This window comes from Halichoerus grypus, chromosome 10 (genome assembly GCF_964656455.1).
Source record: "Halichoerus grypus chromosome 10, mHalGry1.hap1.1, whole genome shotgun sequence".
In the NCBI taxonomy this organism is placed as follows: Eukaryota; Metazoa; Chordata; class Mammalia; order Carnivora; family Phocidae; genus Halichoerus; species Halichoerus grypus.
The window spans coordinates 42,765,669-42,783,719 of NC_135721.1; the positions used below are offsets into that span (position 1 = coordinate 42,765,669).

The window sequence follows — 18,051 nt, forward strand, 5'->3', positions numbered from 1 at the left end:
ACTTAATGCAGGAATCAGAACTTAAATGGTTATAGTTTTACTATCATAACAGATTGGGAGGGTTAGGCTTTTTGGAGAAAGATTGAATTATTCAGCAACCCATCTTACTAGTAAAGTATATGCAAAGAACTATGGCCATTCTGCCAATGATAAATACTTGTTTAATTTTCTTACTGCTACAGAGTATTTCCACCATCCTTCCATCCAGATTTATAATCTGAAGTTTGTTTTAGTCTTACTCTCTCTAGATCTGGACTCTCCTACTGTTTAGTTCAGGAAAAGTCTGTAAAACCCAAACACTTAACGGCCTCCCCTCTGAAAATCTGGAGAAAATTATTTGGAACTGCTGTTAATTTCCTGAATACATACCCTTTCTTTTTTTTTTTTTTCAAATGAAGCATAGAAATGCATCCCAGAGCCCAAACTGAAATAGCTAGCAATTTAGATTTGTTTCCATTACTACTACACTCTGATCAGTAGAGATAATCAAGAATCGACAATAGACAGACTCAGAATATATGAAAAAAAGACTCCCCAAATAAGGGTACAAGTTGTACAAAAGAATAAGGCTACACAACTAAGTACAACGCTTGTTTCAATGACTGCTTCAGCCCATTACAAAATACACTATTTTTTATAAATGAAATACAGAATTTTTCAAATAAAATGCAATTCTCATCTCAACAAATCACGTTTTTAAAATATGGAATACAAATGTATAAAAATATAATCTATAGCATATATTTTAAAATATATAATATATATAGCATTGTACAAATAATTCCCACGTTTTCTTTTCCCTAAACTGTCTTGGATCAGATATGTCACAGTTATCAACCACTAGTTCAGTTCCTGATTACTGCTTATTCAGGGAGTAAGGGAGTAAATATCAAATCATGTGTATTTGTTGCATATATATGTTTGCGCATATGTATCTTTATACATACCATAGTCAGGTAGGACTGATTTGACCATCATCAGTTTCTAGTATTGTATGAATGGTTTTTATTTATTACCATGAATATTCATGTTGATTTTAATTGAGTCCAATTTTTTTTTAATGATGTGAAACATAGGCAATAGAGACTATAACTGACCGCTTATTCTCCAATTTTCTCTTTACCAATTCAAATCCTACCAGTATCACAAATTATATTTGCTCACCTTGTCAAGCTTCTCTCCATAACCCAATTGAGAGGGATTCAAATTTGGAAAGGAGAGATTTAAATGGCAAAGAACAAAAGTGCACATTAGACCAGGTTACTCAATCCCTCAGGAATAGGGTAGGGTTCCATTCCATCAGGCTGAGGATGTAGGAAACTAACATTACTCGCCTCCGAACTCTGCTCCTATATTTTGTTAAGTATGAGAAAAAGATATTTATATGCAATAAAATCTATTAAAATTTGTAGCATTTTCATGTGGAGTCAACTATTACTTACAATCTGTGTCCTTCCGTCTCTAACCTAAACACTGAATTCCTGTCCAATGTAGGGTTAACTGCTCTTGCATTCTGGCTTCATTGTTTTAATGATGTATTTGAACTTCAAAAAAATTTAGGTGGAATTTTTCAGATTTATCAGAATGCTTGATGCTTAGCATTCTCCATTCTAAAATTCCACATTAGCATTTCCAGTCTCATTCAGAAAAATTCAAAAGTATAAATTTTAGGGTAGCTAATCAAAGGTTATGGAATGGTTTTTATTTCTCCAGATCCATATGTAAATCTTCATTTTAAAATTTAAAAGAATCCATTAAATCCTCTGAAACCTAGTGAAAAAAATTAAAAACACAACAATCAAATATAGAGGTAATATCCACATCATAGCATTGGAACGAACTTGTATTCAAAATATGTTTACATACTTGAAAAAAACTGGCTCAACTTTTCTGCCATGATGAATATAATGCTGTTGTGTTTAGTGGATATTACCTGCACTAAAATAATTTACAATATACTATGGTTAAGTTTCTCTTTATTTTCTTCCTTCTTTCATGACTCTTCCCTCCTACTCTCCCTCCTTCCCTTTCTTTTTTCTTTTCTTCTTTGAACATTTCTTTTTCCAAAAAGCATGTCAACTGACTTAAGAGATTAAATAAACAAACACTAAGCAAATAAAGCCAGTTTATAAATGAATGGATGTTTAATATTCTGGACTTTGGTTTCCTCTACTTTCTCGTTAGCATTTCTAGCACTGTTAGTTTTAGTTTTTGTTTTTTAATTTTCTCTTCCCCATTGACCCCTTTAGCAACCATACAAATGGCTTAAGCTGAATTGGCTCACAAATACATCTTCTACTTTGAGATTTAGTAAGAACAGTACTTTTTTGGCTGGTGAGAAAGACGTAAGCCAATAACTTTAAAAACAGATCTCTAGCCGGAAAATTAATGGTGCTTCTTAGACAGCAGTTGTGTGAATGAGCACACGTAGGCATATATCCGGGATTGAATTATTTCTCTAGCTTGCCATCATGATTCAAGAGCTTTTGTACCCATTGTCCCTCTGCCCATGACCTATTGAGTTTCCTGCCACAACCACTCAAGCCAAACACAGATACAACAGAAGCCTTTCCCAGTTTGTACACACAGAATCACATAAAACATACACATGCTGACATGGTACATAACTGTGCACATGTGCATTTTGTTCATCATGCTAGCACAAGGCTCTAAAAATACGGTTCTCAGCACTGAAATTCAAGTAATTTTTCTTGGCAAAATGGGAATAACCTATCCAAATCACTTATTTTAGGGGAAATTTTGACTACTAACACGTATACCTTCTTGAGGGCTTTCATATATTTCAGAGAAGCATCAACCTTGAACCCCATGTACATAAACACATAAGGAAAAAGGAAGGAAGATTCAAACGTTTCTCTTTTTTTGATTGCATGTTATAGTGTTTTTCCTTAAAAATGTAGCAACTTTGTCATGCCAGACAATAAAATAAATGGGGCCCAAAGCATGGGCACATTTTCTTGGCAAAATCATTGAAAAGTCTGTGTGTATGGGGTCTTACATTCTTGACTCTTTCAGAACTTTGAAGGCAGTCATTTGTGGTTATTTTGCAAAATAAACATTGATTTTTTTTTTTTTTTTCTCCATTGGCCATCAGTGAAGGAGGATGAAGAATAAGATGGAGGCAGAAGTGGCGAAGACAGCAGACTACAGATGCAGGTATGGCACCAAATAGCAACCAAGCTTTGAAAAAATGAGGAGGCCAAGAGCAGGTCCATAACTGAGCAATATATAGCAAACCTTTATAATGCATTTGACACAGAATTATTATAAAGTCATATAACATTCCACTAAAAGAAGCCTTCTCCCATGCAAGGATTTTTGAACTTTGCCAGTAAGACTCAAAGAAGGAAACAGGCTTCTTGATGGTGTTCTCAATCTTAAACACCTCTACAAATGCCAACAGTGCAAGTGATAAAAGCCAGTGATGGTTTGGACTACATCTAAATGAGGAAAAGACAATGGAAATGAGGCTCTGGAAGCAGTGATGAACAATGGGTACTGAGAGGATAATGGAGAGCAACTCTGCCAGTCAAATACCGCCTAGATGAGGTTGTGGAGTCTGAGATCCACAAAGATGCTTTGCGCATCCATGTAAATAATAAGATTTGGAAAGTGACAAATGAAAGCACACAAGGCAAGCTAAACAAAAAGCACTCAGTTCCACAGGTGCTATATACAGATGGACATGAAAGCCGAATGGTATGGGAGACTATACCATCGAGTCTGAAGATAAGAAAGGAAGCAAGGGATATGCAATGTTTTGATCACTTCTTGGCAGAGAGAATCTTGGTAATTACCAACTCGGCAGAAAGGACACATTGCAAGACAGATTGCTCTTGGTTGTTGAAGAATGTTGAAGCAGGATCATTTTGGAAATGCAAAGAGGTGACTATGCTTTGGGAAGAGGCATAAAATAGCCAATTTATTGGACTCTAGGTGAGACTGCATGGAACAGACTTTCCAGATGGCATCTCCATGCAAGCCAGATCAGCTCTTTTCCCAGCTGTTTTCTGCAAGCCAAACAATATAGAACCTGAAACCTTTGGGTTCAAGAATGATTTTTCCACATATTTTTATTAAATGGTCAAACTGCTGAATTTCTGAAAATGTCTCAGTAAAGAATTGAGCTTCATGACCAGTCTGATTCTCATAAGGCATTCACCATGTTGATCATGTTATGTTCCTGGTAATGCCACACTTAAAATGGCAGCATCGTGGTTGACTGGGAAAAGAACTAAAGGTGGCAGAGCCACACTTTGGAATTCGCAAATAGTTTACAATAGATGGCACCTCATGTTCAAAGAAAGGGACTGAGGGAGGAGAAGCCAAGGTGAAGAACCTCAACACATACATTTGGAAATCTTGCCAAGAAATCATAATGCTTCTATTAATCGAACTTATTTCTTTACATTTGATGAAAGTGGACCAGATACTAAGGGAAATACTGGAGTGATTAAGCAAAGAATACATATTTGTTAGTGTTTGACAACTATGTTAGTTTTGGCAACAGCACATCAACCTGTATTAATTTTGAATATTTTCTGGCTTTCAAGGGTTACTGATAACCTAGTATGCATTGGAACCTGATGAATGAATTCCTATTGTTTTCATCATCTCTAACATGTGAACACAATCCACACATAGAGAGGCTGGCTCCTGAACAGAGAGTGAAAATTACTAGGACTAACAAAGGGAAGTAGACTCACAATGAGTAAATGTATAAAAGCTCCAAATAATTATAATAGTCACAGCTTGGCAATGAGTTTCCAGACTATGAAATTAGTTTTCTTGTGAAGAATGGAGATTTTACAAGGCTAGTATAAACACAGGGTAATTGGAAAATCAAATTGCTCTCTGTGAGTTATTGTAAGGTCTGGAATAATGGTGATAACATTTATTTAAAAAAAAAAAAAACTCCCTATGAATCACTGTAGTTTGGTGTTTTTAGCAGTACTGTTGCCAAGAATGCTTGCCTTGGAAGTACAACAGTGGGAACCTTAATTGTGAAGCCCAAGTCCCGGCTTACCCCTGACACAATGAGCTCTCCTCCCAGATTCTGTACTTCTGCCTTCACCTTGCTGCAGATATTAAGCTGATGGCAATACAAGGCAATTCGTTGAAGGTAGGCTAATAAATCCTGCTTACATGCTGAATCAGGACACTATAAAACATTTAAAAAAGTGATCTCAATTAGTAAGTACTCTTCAGTTTCTAATACTTACTTTATAAAAGCTATAAGAAGAAAAGGTTTTAGTATCATATACCTTAATTACATCCATTTAACTTCACTTTACAGCACATTTTAGGAAGGCCACAGCCAGTAGTTTAGGATGGTCAGCTCTACTTTGATACAATTCTATAAAAAGAATATTGAAGATCTTCCAGAAAGTTTTATTGGAACTTCTGTACACATTTATGAGTAATTTTACTAGTTGTCTTCTGAACTGTTAAGAAAACTAAATATTCTCCAGGTTTTTTCCTAGTGGCCCATCCAACATTCACCCTGTGTAGTTATTTTAATATGGACAACAAAAGCAACAGAAGCTAGAAGGAAATCACTCCGGGTAGCAATCTCTGGGACACAGCATAGGATAGAATTTCAATTCAGTTAGTTGGGGCAGAAATCACTTGTTTCCTTTGGCTTTCTCAGAAAAGTATCATTCACTAAAGGAAGCCTATTACACTTTTTGGATTTTTATATTTATCAAAATTTTAACATTATAAACTTTCTTTAAATAAGAGACTCTGAGAAGGATCATGACCACTGTTAGAGCAATAGATTTAAGTAGAATGAGTGTGAAGCCAATTGAAACAAACTCCTAAGAGTAAAAACAGAACTCTTCAAAGGTTGTTCCAGAGTCAACTAGGACCAGGATTTTGAATTCTCTTCGTTACTTAGTGGGTAGATGTCCATCAGATACAACTGAACTTAGCTGAACACTTCCACAGACATTTACATGACTCCCTAAAGCATTTCTGAGGCTTCAATACCAATGGCTATTCAGTCATTGAAATATATTTCTATTGCTATCCGAAGTTCATTTCAAGATTCTGCAGGCTATCCCATTGTTCTGGCTCAATTTGGCACTTGTAAAGGACATACATTCACCAGATCCTTGATGAAACACTGTGAGAAATAAGTACCTAGACCCAAAACTGAAGTAACTTATTTAGAATAAGAGAATGAAAAAAAAAACTCCAGCTAGGTTTTCTTCAAGCTGAAGAAAGGCAATTCTGAAAGAAAGAAAGAAAAAGAAAGAAAGAAAGAAAAAAAGAAAGAAAGAAAGAAAGAAAGAAAGGAAGGAAGGAAGGAAGGAAGGAAGGAAGGAAGGAAGGAAGGAAGGAAGAAAGAAAGAAAGAAAGAAAGAAAGAAAGAAAGAAAGAAAAAGAGAAAGAAAGAAAAAGAAAAAAAGAAAAGAAAAAAGAAAGAAAGAAAAGAAAAGAAAAGAAAAGAGAAGAGAAGAAAAGAAAAAAGAAAAAAGAAAAGGAAAGGAAAGGAAGGGAAAGGAAGAGAGGGAAGGAGAGAGAGGGGGAGGGACAGAGAGAGAGGGAGGAAGGAAGGGAGGGAGAGAGAAAGAAAAGAAAAGGAAAGGAAAGGAAAGGAAAGGAAAGGAAGGAAGGAAGGAAGGAAGAAAGAGAGAGAAAGAAAGAAAGAAAGAAAGAAAGAAAGAAAGAAAGAAAGAAAGAAAAAGAAAGAAAGAAAGAAAGAAGAAAGAAGAAAAGAAAAGAAAGGCAGGCAGTTTTTCATTAATAATGTGAAGCCAGCAGTTGTGACATAACCATTTCTTTAATAAATGACATAGGAGTCTCTTTTATATATAACACCATTATGGTACTTTTTTCACTAACTGCATTTATCAAGAAAGAATCCCACAGAGACTGTTTTTAGTTTTCTACAAGTACTTAATACTGTAATATTTATCCTACTCCAGAGACCCATATACTGAAAGGAATTAACTTTAAAATGATATCTCCCTAGAGGGCTGACAAGGCTTTTGATACAAATACCTTGCAGCAAATTAAATTGGAAATTCTATCTCAATGGAACAGTAATTAAAAATGCAACAGTCCGTAAAAAGTTTATATTGCTTGTGTATCTCAAATCTTCATAAAAATATTTTCAGGCAAAATAAAGGCAACAAATCCACTCCTTGCTAATGCTCATTCTATTCTATTATTTAAAACACACATAAAAGCATGACGGACCAAGAAAAATAATTCTTGTATCATGGAAATAGGTGCAGATTTTGAGAAAGAAGCGTCCTATTCAGACAAAACATTAGCAAAAATTGCAAGTTGGTTCACAGCTGATGACAGAATGCCACAAAGAGAGGGTTATATTTAACCCTCATCTGTTTATTTTAAAAGTCATCATAGAATAGCATTTAAATACTCTGTCATTTAATTTCAAAATACATCTAGAATCCTGGGATTTGTTTGTGTGCACGTGTGGTATGCTTTCCAGATAGCAAAACTGTTTTTGGCTAGGATTCAACTTGCATAATGGTTGGAAATAAGGGTCTAAAAATGCAAAGGCAAAAACAAAAATCACAATAAAAAATATTGAACTCAAGGAGCCTAAACATACTAAGAAACAGTTTCAATGACTAAGATTCAGAGTTTAATGGAAAAAACATCCAAATTCCATCCACTTCCCCTTCTGGGAAGAAGTCCTTCCTCAGAAAACTCTTTTCAGGACCACCACCAATCTCTTCTCACTCTTCTCATCCCAAGTGCCCTCAACATTTGCAAGGAAAAAAATGTGGTATTTTTTCCTGGCTGGTGTATTTTTGTTTGTTTGCAGACATGCATGCATATTTCCAAGTATATTCACTGTCTCCATGAACTTTCTGGGATACATATGGAACTCTGTATAAAGCAGTTCAATATGCTGCAAACTGCAGGAAGCCTGGCAGTTGATAGTGCCCTGAAATTAGCAACTCAGTAATGGTTTGGTCTTCAACCCACATAAATTTTAGGGGATAGTCAAATGATGGTAATATTTAATGAATAATCTTTACTATTAAGTGTTTCTCAAAAATTTTAAAGCAAGCAAAATACATTCCCTTGGATTAGCCATCATATATGTAAAAAAAATTAAAATGAGACAACCTGTTGGCTTATTTTAAATGTAGACTTAATAGTTTAATCATGTGTTTTTCTTTTCAGTGTTTAGAAGATGAGTGAATTTGGTATTGACCCGAAGAACTTTAGAATCTGGAAGGTTGAAGACAGCAAGTATTTATGGCAACAGCCAAATATTAAGGAATGAAGGAAGAAAATGATGAGAAGCAACTCAAAAATCATAGGAGATTAGGGCCATCTATGGAGAAGGAACAATCCTATGCCTCTTAGTGTCTCCAGAAAGCATCACTGCATTGCAGTCTAGTAAGCAAATTCATGTTCATAATAAGAATAAGAATTAGTTACCTGTAAAAGTCTACTGCCTAAAGTACCCTTATAAGGAATGGGACATTATTGCAATGAGACATATTTAGAACAGGATTTTAGAGTTCCAGTTTAAGCCACATAACATGAAAAGTGTGGAGATTAACTCAAACATTCAAGGGGAGTTTGAGAACTACTTTAACGTGTATCCGATTTCAGTCTGAAAAGATACTCTGTGAATTTCATTTATCTGTGATACCTTCAAATCCGGATGAAAATGAGATCTGGAGGTTCTTGATTATGTGTGGATTCATCCCATTTATGCTAGTGCATTAATTATTATGAATTATAAAGAGCATCAATACAGTAAGATCAATATGAAATAACAAAAGTTAAAGTTCTTCTTTCTCTTCCTCCCTATGTAGTGTACTTGACTTGCTGAATGAGGGCAGCCAGCATAATCCAAGCTTTGAGAGTTATGTCTCTTAAGTAGCAGGTACTCTTCTTTCTCAAGAAGTTTTGGTCATGGGCTTTAATGAGTCCCTCCTGAACTGACCCTACCTTTGCCATCAGCTCAGTCTCTTTAGAGTTAGAGTCCTGTTTGTAAAATGTTAGTGATTACAATTCATCCTTCAGAAGCATTTTATAGGGTACATAAAACCCATTACAGAACCCAAGCGCTAATTAATGATAACACGCAGCATGTGCTTGCTCTTCCCTCTAACATTACCTGATCAGCCACAGCGCGAGCTAATTTGTCCATTCGAGAACCTGCTTCAGCAATTTTCTTGGCAGCATTAATAACATCAGATGTATTTTTCAATGGGCCTTTGCCTCTGAAACAACATATATAACATAATTAGAAATTCACTTTTGAGAAGAAACAAACAAACCTACCATATTGTTTGTCCAGGACTTTGCTTTTATTTTATTCTGGCCACATTAGAGGAATTTTGAACATTTTCTGGATTCACTTCAATTTCCATGTTAATAGTGCACTTTACTTCCATTCACTTTTAAGGAATATTTTTCCCTATTTTGATGTGCATGCTCATATTTTATTCTTTACATTAATTTCTTTATTTTTAAACAGCAGTTCATTAAAAAAAAAGATGATCACTACAAGGGCAATAGGAATTTAATATTTAAATACTTACGTGTGCCTGCACTATTTATATACACTACCTCATTTGTGTTTATTACAACCCTAGCAAGTAAGCATCATTATTCCCAGTTTAGAGGAGAGAAAAACGAACTAAAAATTATTAACTCATCTAATCTTTATAAAGGTCATAGTGTAAATTCTACATTTAAATCAGAGTCTAACCAAAATAAATGCACATGAATTGTCTTTCATACCATGTCCAGCACTATGTTGTATTAATTACATTTTTAAGTCTACTTTGACACTTTGAAAGCAATGGTCTCTTGTATATAACTGGGAACTATTCGGCCAGAATTTCAGAAATCTTTTGAGCTCTCACTCTCATTGGTTTGTATATGTTTCTGGTACTGATTTATGAAGGAACACACGAAACATTGTGTGACAGCAGATATCTTTATGCTTCCAAACCATTGTCCCATATTTTCATGTAAGGTTTTCAATTTGGTGGACTGTTTAATATTACATGTATTTTAAATATTTATTATAAAAGAAAAGGAAACTATGTTGCATCATAAATCCTTAAAATGTAGTATGTAACTTTACTTTCTCTTTTCTTGAGAGGTAAATAAAACAATAAATTTATTCTTTTTTTTAGCATTATTACATATTCTGCTCTCCATATGTGTATCTAAAAATCAATGCATTTTTTAAGGCTACAAAATTACATTCCTATAGTTAGAGATGTAGTGAGATGTGGAGAAAAACTACTCAGAAGTGATTTATTTAGAACACGTAGAGATCTATAAAGTGGGCAATGACTGCCATTGTTATATAATAACATTTTATAAAATGGGAGACTTCAAATGGCTTCAGAAAATAAATGTAAATGAAGGGCATTTTGTTCAGTTTCCCTCCCAATTTCCCTTCTGGCATTTTTTACATTCATAGCAAAAACAAAAATATATTGTGTTCATGTCAATGCTTAAATACACACACACACACACACACACACACACACACACACACACACACACTGGTAAATTCAAAACTTAAAAGATATTTCATTTTGCTATGGTAACATCAATTCTTCCACAAAGGACATTGATTTTTTTTTTAAATTACTGCTTAGATTTTTAAATATGACAGGGATTTTACATGCAAATATTATGTAATATGGATAAGATTCTGGGACAATCTGGCTCCCATTTTCTAAAATTTTTTTTGCTATCTCTAAATAAATTTTTCCTTGTTTTTGCTTTATATTTCTTAGGAAGGTTTAGATGCAGAATCTGTCAATGTTTAATACTGTTGTCATTATTACACATTTTTCTGTAACTTCCAGGCCTTAGAATCTCTCTTTTTTACAATTTTACCCTGACATACTATTTGTTACTTTTTGCCTCATCTTAACCCATTCACAAATAGGTGGACGCTGCCTACTTTTTTTATTACTGACAATTGTGTGTGTTTATTTAAGAATTTCAAAGGATTTGGGAAAACAATTCCTCATCAACTTTATATAACTTTCAATAGCTGATTGATTATTACAAAATATGCTAAGTTAGTAAGGAACACCTATAGAGTGGTTTGGCTAAGGTGCAGACTCCCATCTTGCAGCCAAAGAATGATTAGAACAGCTTTTGTGATTACACAGGAGACTACAGTACTTAGACAAACTAGTAAATTGTTATTTAAGAAGTCTGAGACTAGAGTTCATTTTGTAGACTCAGTTCAAATTCCTGAAGTGGCAAGCTGGTGCTAGGAACGTATTTCATTAAATGAAACAGCAAAATAGAAGTTCTGAGATCATCAAATATTTCCTTATTTTCTAGTTGAGGAAACTGAAGGAGGAAGGCTAACTGACATGCCCAAGATGATACTGGCAGATAGACTGATACAGAAAAAGAGAATTACATTTGGGACCTCTGTGTCCCGAATCACAATTTAGTACTCTTTACTCTTTTTACTATATATGTTTCATTCTTATAAGAATGCTAAAGTAGTGATCTCAGAGGAAAACAAATGGCCTTCATTACAAACATGAATGTACCAGAAATAATGGAAACAATAATGATCTGACTCAGGGAATTTAGAAAGAAGTAGGAAAAAATTAACAAAATTATGAGAACAGATTAATGATTTAGAGAATAATGAAACACTGGAAATAAATCTAGAATAGGCTCAAAAAAATAAAGAAAGAAGACAAAACTGATGTAAAGAAATATACCTAGATTACCATCAAGAAAAAATAGGAGAAAACAAATATTTAAAAGTAAAAAAAAGGTAACACTGAAATAACCTAGAAAACAGAAAATTAAAAGTATCATAAAACTACTTTTAATACATATAAATAAATTTGAGAACCTCAAGGACATAACTTTCTAGGAAAATATAATTTACCAGTGCTGACCAGAAAGGAGATTTTGAAAAATCTATAGAGTCTGATTTCCATGGAAGAAATAAAACTGTTAAAGAGAAAGCTAGTCCAAATAATCAGTAAATCCAGGTGGTGTCTCAGAGGAACTCACTAAACCTTTAAAAAGAAGATAATCTCAATGTTACTTAAACTCTTCCAGAATACAGGAAGCCTTCAAAAACAATTTAATTAAGTAATATAATAATATTGATGTTGTGAGAAGCAACTAATACAAACTATTTGAGGATGATTATTTAGGTAATAAAACTTTTTTTAAAAAAGGAAGAAAAAGAAGAAAAAGCAAAGAAGTTAGGAAGTGGCAGTTGAGTGCTAGAGTAGATTTGCACATTCTCATAAGAGCTGCTGTTAAATTTTAAAGAATTTGGTGAGTCAGTTGACTTGCTGGTTGCTTGAAATCTGACAATGATAAGAGTACTTATTCCATGGAAATCAGCAAATGCTGCATAAGTAAGGGTTATTCCCCACTCCACCCCCCACCACAAAATCAGCACACCACTGCCGAAACTTAAGGTAGTAGTTACAACCAGTGGAGAGCAAGGGTACTGTGATCTGTGAGAGGTATATGGGGGCATCTGGAGCTGGGTGATGGTTATACAGGTTACTTTTACAATAATGTTCAAGTTGTACATTCATATTTCATGAACTATTCTGTACATATATGTCAATTTAAATATTTACTTGCTTATATTTCTGTCATGCTTATATTTCTGATGGATATGAAAAAATTTAATTTCCATTACCTTAATGACAGAGGAGGCTGGGTCTGTTTTTATCATTTATTGATCATTTTTATCTCTGAGTTGTTAATATAAGCTTTTGCATATTTTCCTAATGACTTGCTTGTTTTTACCTAAATTGGTATCTAAGCTCTTTAGGTATTTTGGTTTCTAATCTTTTGTTATTTATTCATGCTTCAAATTACTTCTAGTCTTAGCCTGTATATTTACTTTCATTACAGTTTTTTAATATAAATTCTAATTTTACTGGACCAAATGTATAAATCATTTCTACTAGAGTTTGTGCTTTTCCTCTGGTCTTTAAGAAGTTCTTCCTTGCTGGAGGTGTTAACACTATGGTAGTAATCATTTTGCAATATATATGTGTATCAAATCAATACACTGGACACCTTAAACTTACACAACGATGTATGTCAATTATATCTCAATAAAGTTGGAAAATAAAAGCTCATCCTTACCCCAAGATCATAAATATAGTCTCCCATTTTATTCTAAAATTCTAAAGTTTCCTTTTCATATTTAGATATTTAATCCACATGCAGTTTCTTTTTTGTGTATAAGATGAGATAGAAATCACAATCCTACTTTAGTTTTTCATACCAGTAGCCAAATGTCCCTCGATCACTGATTGAAAAGTAAATTTTTTCCTCTATAGTCTTTGTTATGATTAAATTATGTACTTTTTTAATTTTAAATTCTACATGAGTAAATGTATTACTTTAAAATGTAAATATAGGGGCGCCTGGGTGGCTCAGTCGTTAAGCGTCTGCCTTCAGCTCAGGTCATGATCCCAGGGTCCTGGGATCGAGCCCCACATCGGGCTCCCTGCTCAGCGGGAAGCCTGCTTCTCCCTCTTCCACTCCCCCTGCTTGTGTTCTCTCTCTCGCTGTGTCTCTCTCTGTCAAATAAATAAATAAAAAATCTTTAAAAAAATAAAAAAATAAAAAAAAAATAAAATGTAAATATAAACCCACACATATATGGTCAGCTCACTTACGACAAAGCAGCCAATACTATCCAATGGTGTTGGAAAAACTGGACAGCCACAAAAGAATAAAACTGGACCATTATCTTACACTGTACATAAAAATAAATTCAAAATGGATCAAAGACTTGAACATAAGACATAAAACCATAAAAACCCTGAAAGAAAACATGGCAATAAGCAACTTGACCCTGGTCTTGAAGATTTTTTGGATTTGACACCAAAAGCAAAGGCAACAAAAGCAAAATAAACAAGTGGGATGATCTCAAACTAAAAAGCTTCTGTACAATAAAGGAAACCATCAACAAAATGAAAAGGCAACCTACCAAATGGGAGAAAATATTTGCAAATCATATATCTGATAAAGAGTTATATCCAAAATACATAAAGAACTCATAAACTCAGTAGCAATAAAGGCAAATAATCCAATTTAAAAATGAGCGAGACACCTGAATAGACATTTTTCCAGAGAAGATATACACATAGCCAACAGAAACCTAAAAAAGGTGCTCAACATCACTAATCACCAGGGAAATGCAAATCAAAACCACAATGAGAGATCAGCTTACACCTGTTAGAACTGCTATTATGAAAAAGAAAAGAAATAACAAGTGTTGGTGAGGAGGTGAAGAAAAGGGAACTCTCATGCACTACTGGTGGGAATGTAAATTGGTATAGCCATTATGGAAAACAGTATGAAGGCTCCTTGAAAAATTAAAAATACAACTATCACATGGTCCAGCAATACTACTAATGGGTATTTACCCAAATAAAATGAAAACACCAATGATTGCATGCTTATTTACAATAGCCAAGATATGAAAATCTAAATATCTTAAATGGAATAAATGATAAAGTGATAGATATATACATACACATATGTATATATATGTTATATGTACATATGTTGACTTCAGGGTCTCTCTTTTAAAGATACTAGTTATTACCCCACTGTGTGTGTATACATATACAGATTTCATTCTTTTGGGATGGAATTTGATTCATCCCGAAAGAATGAAATCTTGTCATTTGTGAAAACATGGATGGACCTTGAGGGTATTATGCTAAGTGAAATAAGTCAGACAGAGAAAGAAATATACCATATGAGCTCACTTATATGAGTAATCTAAAACAAAACAAAACAAAACCCAAACAAACAAACAAAACCAATGAACCAACCACACAGAAATACTCAAATTCATGGATACAGAGAACAAATTAGTGGTTACCAGAGGCCCGGGGTGGAGGGGATGGTGGAGGGTAAGAAGAGGGCAGGCAGTGAAATGGGATAAGGAAATTAAAAAGTACAAACCCCCAGCTGTAAAATTACATTGTCAGGATATAATAATAATAACAATAATAATATAATAATAATAAATTGTATATGTGAAAGTTACTAAGAGAGTAGATCTTAAAAGTTTTCATCAAAGAAAAAAATTTGTAGTTACTTTACTTTCAAAAAAAAATTGGAAAGTTACTGAGAATAGATCTTAAAAGTTTTCATCAAAGAAAAAAATTTGTAAAGTTACTTTACTTTCAAAAAAAATTTGAAAGTTACTAAGAGAGTAGATCTTAAAAGTTTTCATCAAAGAAAAATAATTTGTAACTATGTATGGTGATGGATGTTAACTAGCCTTACTGTGATAATTTCACAATATATGAATCTCAAATTTAAAAATGTAAATATAAAAACAGAAAGCATTATAATTACCCAGATAATAGCACAAGAAAAACTATCAACTACTAAATGGAATAGTCTAGATATTCATAAGTACTTTTAGGTACTAAAGTGAAGTTAAAGCTATGTTCATCCTCATTGCTTCATGAAAATGAATTAAGAAAATTCTTTGAAACATCTGGAAAACCCTATCTAGTATAGGATTCTGAACATCATGCAAGTTTCAAAAAGTTTCAAAGCACAGATTTCTTTGAATATAGAATCAGTGACATGACCCACTTTCCCCACATCATAAACAGAAGAAAAAGGAGATAGAAAAGATAGTTGTGTCACTTGGAGGAGTGGGGGAATCAAAGTTACTAGCTTCTTTATGTTGTGCCAGGTTGTGTGGCTGCTCTTACTGGAAGTTGGGTGGTAACTGTGGGGTAACAACCAGTATCTTTAAAAGAAGAGACCCTGAACTCAACATATGTACAAGGGTAGCATTTTCTTTTAATGTTATCATTGCATAGGTCAGGAGTGAATTATGAAACTCCTTCAGACGTCAGAGTATCTATCTATAGCAGTGCTGTCCAAGAGAATTTTTGTAATAATGGACATGTTCTATAATTCTACACTGTCCAATATAGCAGCCCCTAGACACATGTGACTATAAAACACTTAAAATGTGGCTAGTATGACTGAGGAACTGAGTTTAATTTGATTTAATTATTTCTTCTATTTTTAACTTTGCATTTTGAAGTAATTATAGATTCCCAGGAACTTACAAGGATATATATGAGGATGTCCTATGCACCCTTGATCCAGCCTCCCCCAGTGTTAACATCTGGCATAACTATAGTACAATAAAAGTGGGAAACTGATAATAAGATTTACAGAGATTATTCACATTTCAGCAGTTACACATGCAGTTGTGCGTATATGTGGGTAAGTTACAGGCCATTTTATCACATGTGTAACTTCATGTAACTATATAGAAAATCCAAGAGACTCCACCAAAAAACTGCTGGAACTGATAAGCAAATTCAGTAAAGTCACAGGATACAATATCAACATATAGAAATCTGTTGCATTTCTATACACCAATGATGCAGCAGCAGAAAGAAAAATTAAAGAATCAGTCCCATTTACAACTGCACCAAAAATAATAAGATACATAGGAATAAACCTAACCAAAGAGGTGAAGGACCTATACTCTGAAAACTATAAAACACTGATGAAAGAAATTGGAGATGACATAGAGAAATGGAAAGACATTCCATGCTCATCGATTGGAAGAACAAATATTGTTAAAATGTCTACCCTACCCAAAGCAATCTACACATTTAATGTAATCCCTATCAAAATACCAATAGCATTTTTCACAGAACTAGAACCAACAAGATTAAATTTGTATGGAATCACAAAAGATATGGAATAGCCAAAGCATCCTTGAGAAAGAAGAGCAAAGCTGGAGGCATCACAATTCTGGACTTCAAGTTATATTACAAAGCTGTAGTAATCAAAACAGTATGGTACTGGCACAAAAATAGACCCACAGATCAATAGAACAGAACAGAAAACCCAGAAATGAACCCACAATTGTATGGTCAAGGAATCTTCAACAAAGCAGGAAAGAATAGCCAATGGGAAAAAGACAGTCTTTTCAACAAATGGTGTTGGGGAAACTGGATAGGAACATGCAAAAGAATGAAACCAGACCACTTTCTTACTCCATACACAGAAATAAATTCAAAATGGATCAAAGACCTAAATGTGAGACCTTAAAACATAAAAATCCTAGAGGAGTGGGGTGCATGGGTGGCTCAGTTGGTTAAGTGTCTGCCTTTGGTTCAGGTCATGATCTCAGGGTCCTAGGATGGAGCCCTGCATCAGGCTCCCTGCTCAGTGGGGTGTCTGCTTCTCCCTCTGCCTCTCCCCCCACTCTTCCCTCTCTCTCTCCCCCTCCCTCCCTCTAATAAATAAGTAAAACCATAAAAAAAAAAACTCCTAGAGGAGAACACAGGAAGTACCCTCTTTGACATCAGCCATAGCAACTTCTTGCTAGATATGTCTCCTGAGGCAAGGAAAACAAAAGCAAAAATAAACTATTGGGACTTGATCAAAATAAAAAGCTTCTGCTTAGTGAAGGAAACAATCAACAAAACTAAACGGCAACCTATGGAATGGGAGGATATATTTGCAAATGACATATCTGATAAGGGGTGAGTATCCAAAATATATAAAGAACTTATAAAACTCGACACCCAAAAAACAATCCATTTAAAAACTGGGCAGAAGACATGAATAGACATTTTTCCAAAGAAGGCATACAGATGGCCAACAGGCACATGAAAAATGCTCAACATCACTGATCATCAGGGAAATGCAAATCAAAACTACAATGAAATAGCACCTCACACCTGTCAGAATGACTAAGTTAAAAAACACAATCAGGTGTCGGTGAGGATGCAGAGAAAGGGGAACCCTCTTGCACTGTCGATGGGAATGCAAACTGGTGCAGCCACTCTGGAAAACAGTTTGGAGTGTCCTCAAAAAATTAAAAGTAGAACTACTCTATGATTCAGTGATTGCACTACTAGGTATTTACCCAAAGAATTAAAAAATACTATCAAAGGGATAATATATCCCAATATCTATAACAACATTATCTACAAAAGCCAGATTATGGAAACAGCCCAAGTGTCCATCGATGCAAGG

General features: G+C 34.2%; 1 protein-coding gene across 4 annotated transcripts in view; it reads right to left on the reverse strand.

The window, feature by feature from the left end:
- CTNNA2 (catenin alpha 2) overlaps positions 1-18,051 on the reverse strand; it is a 1,076,840-nt gene that overhangs the window by 36,717 nt on the left and 1,022,072 nt on the right. For all 4 annotated transcript variants that reach the window (XM_078056374.1, XM_078056373.1, XM_078056372.1 and 1 more), the window contains exons 16-17: positions 9,140-9,245; positions 5,048-5,182 (exon numbers count right to left, since the gene is read on the reverse strand). In XM_078056374.1, the coding sequence (XP_077912500.1) occupies positions 5,048-5,182; positions 9,140-9,245 (241 nt within the window). The remainder of the gene's footprint in view (positions 1-5,047; positions 5,183-9,139; positions 9,246-18,051) is intronic.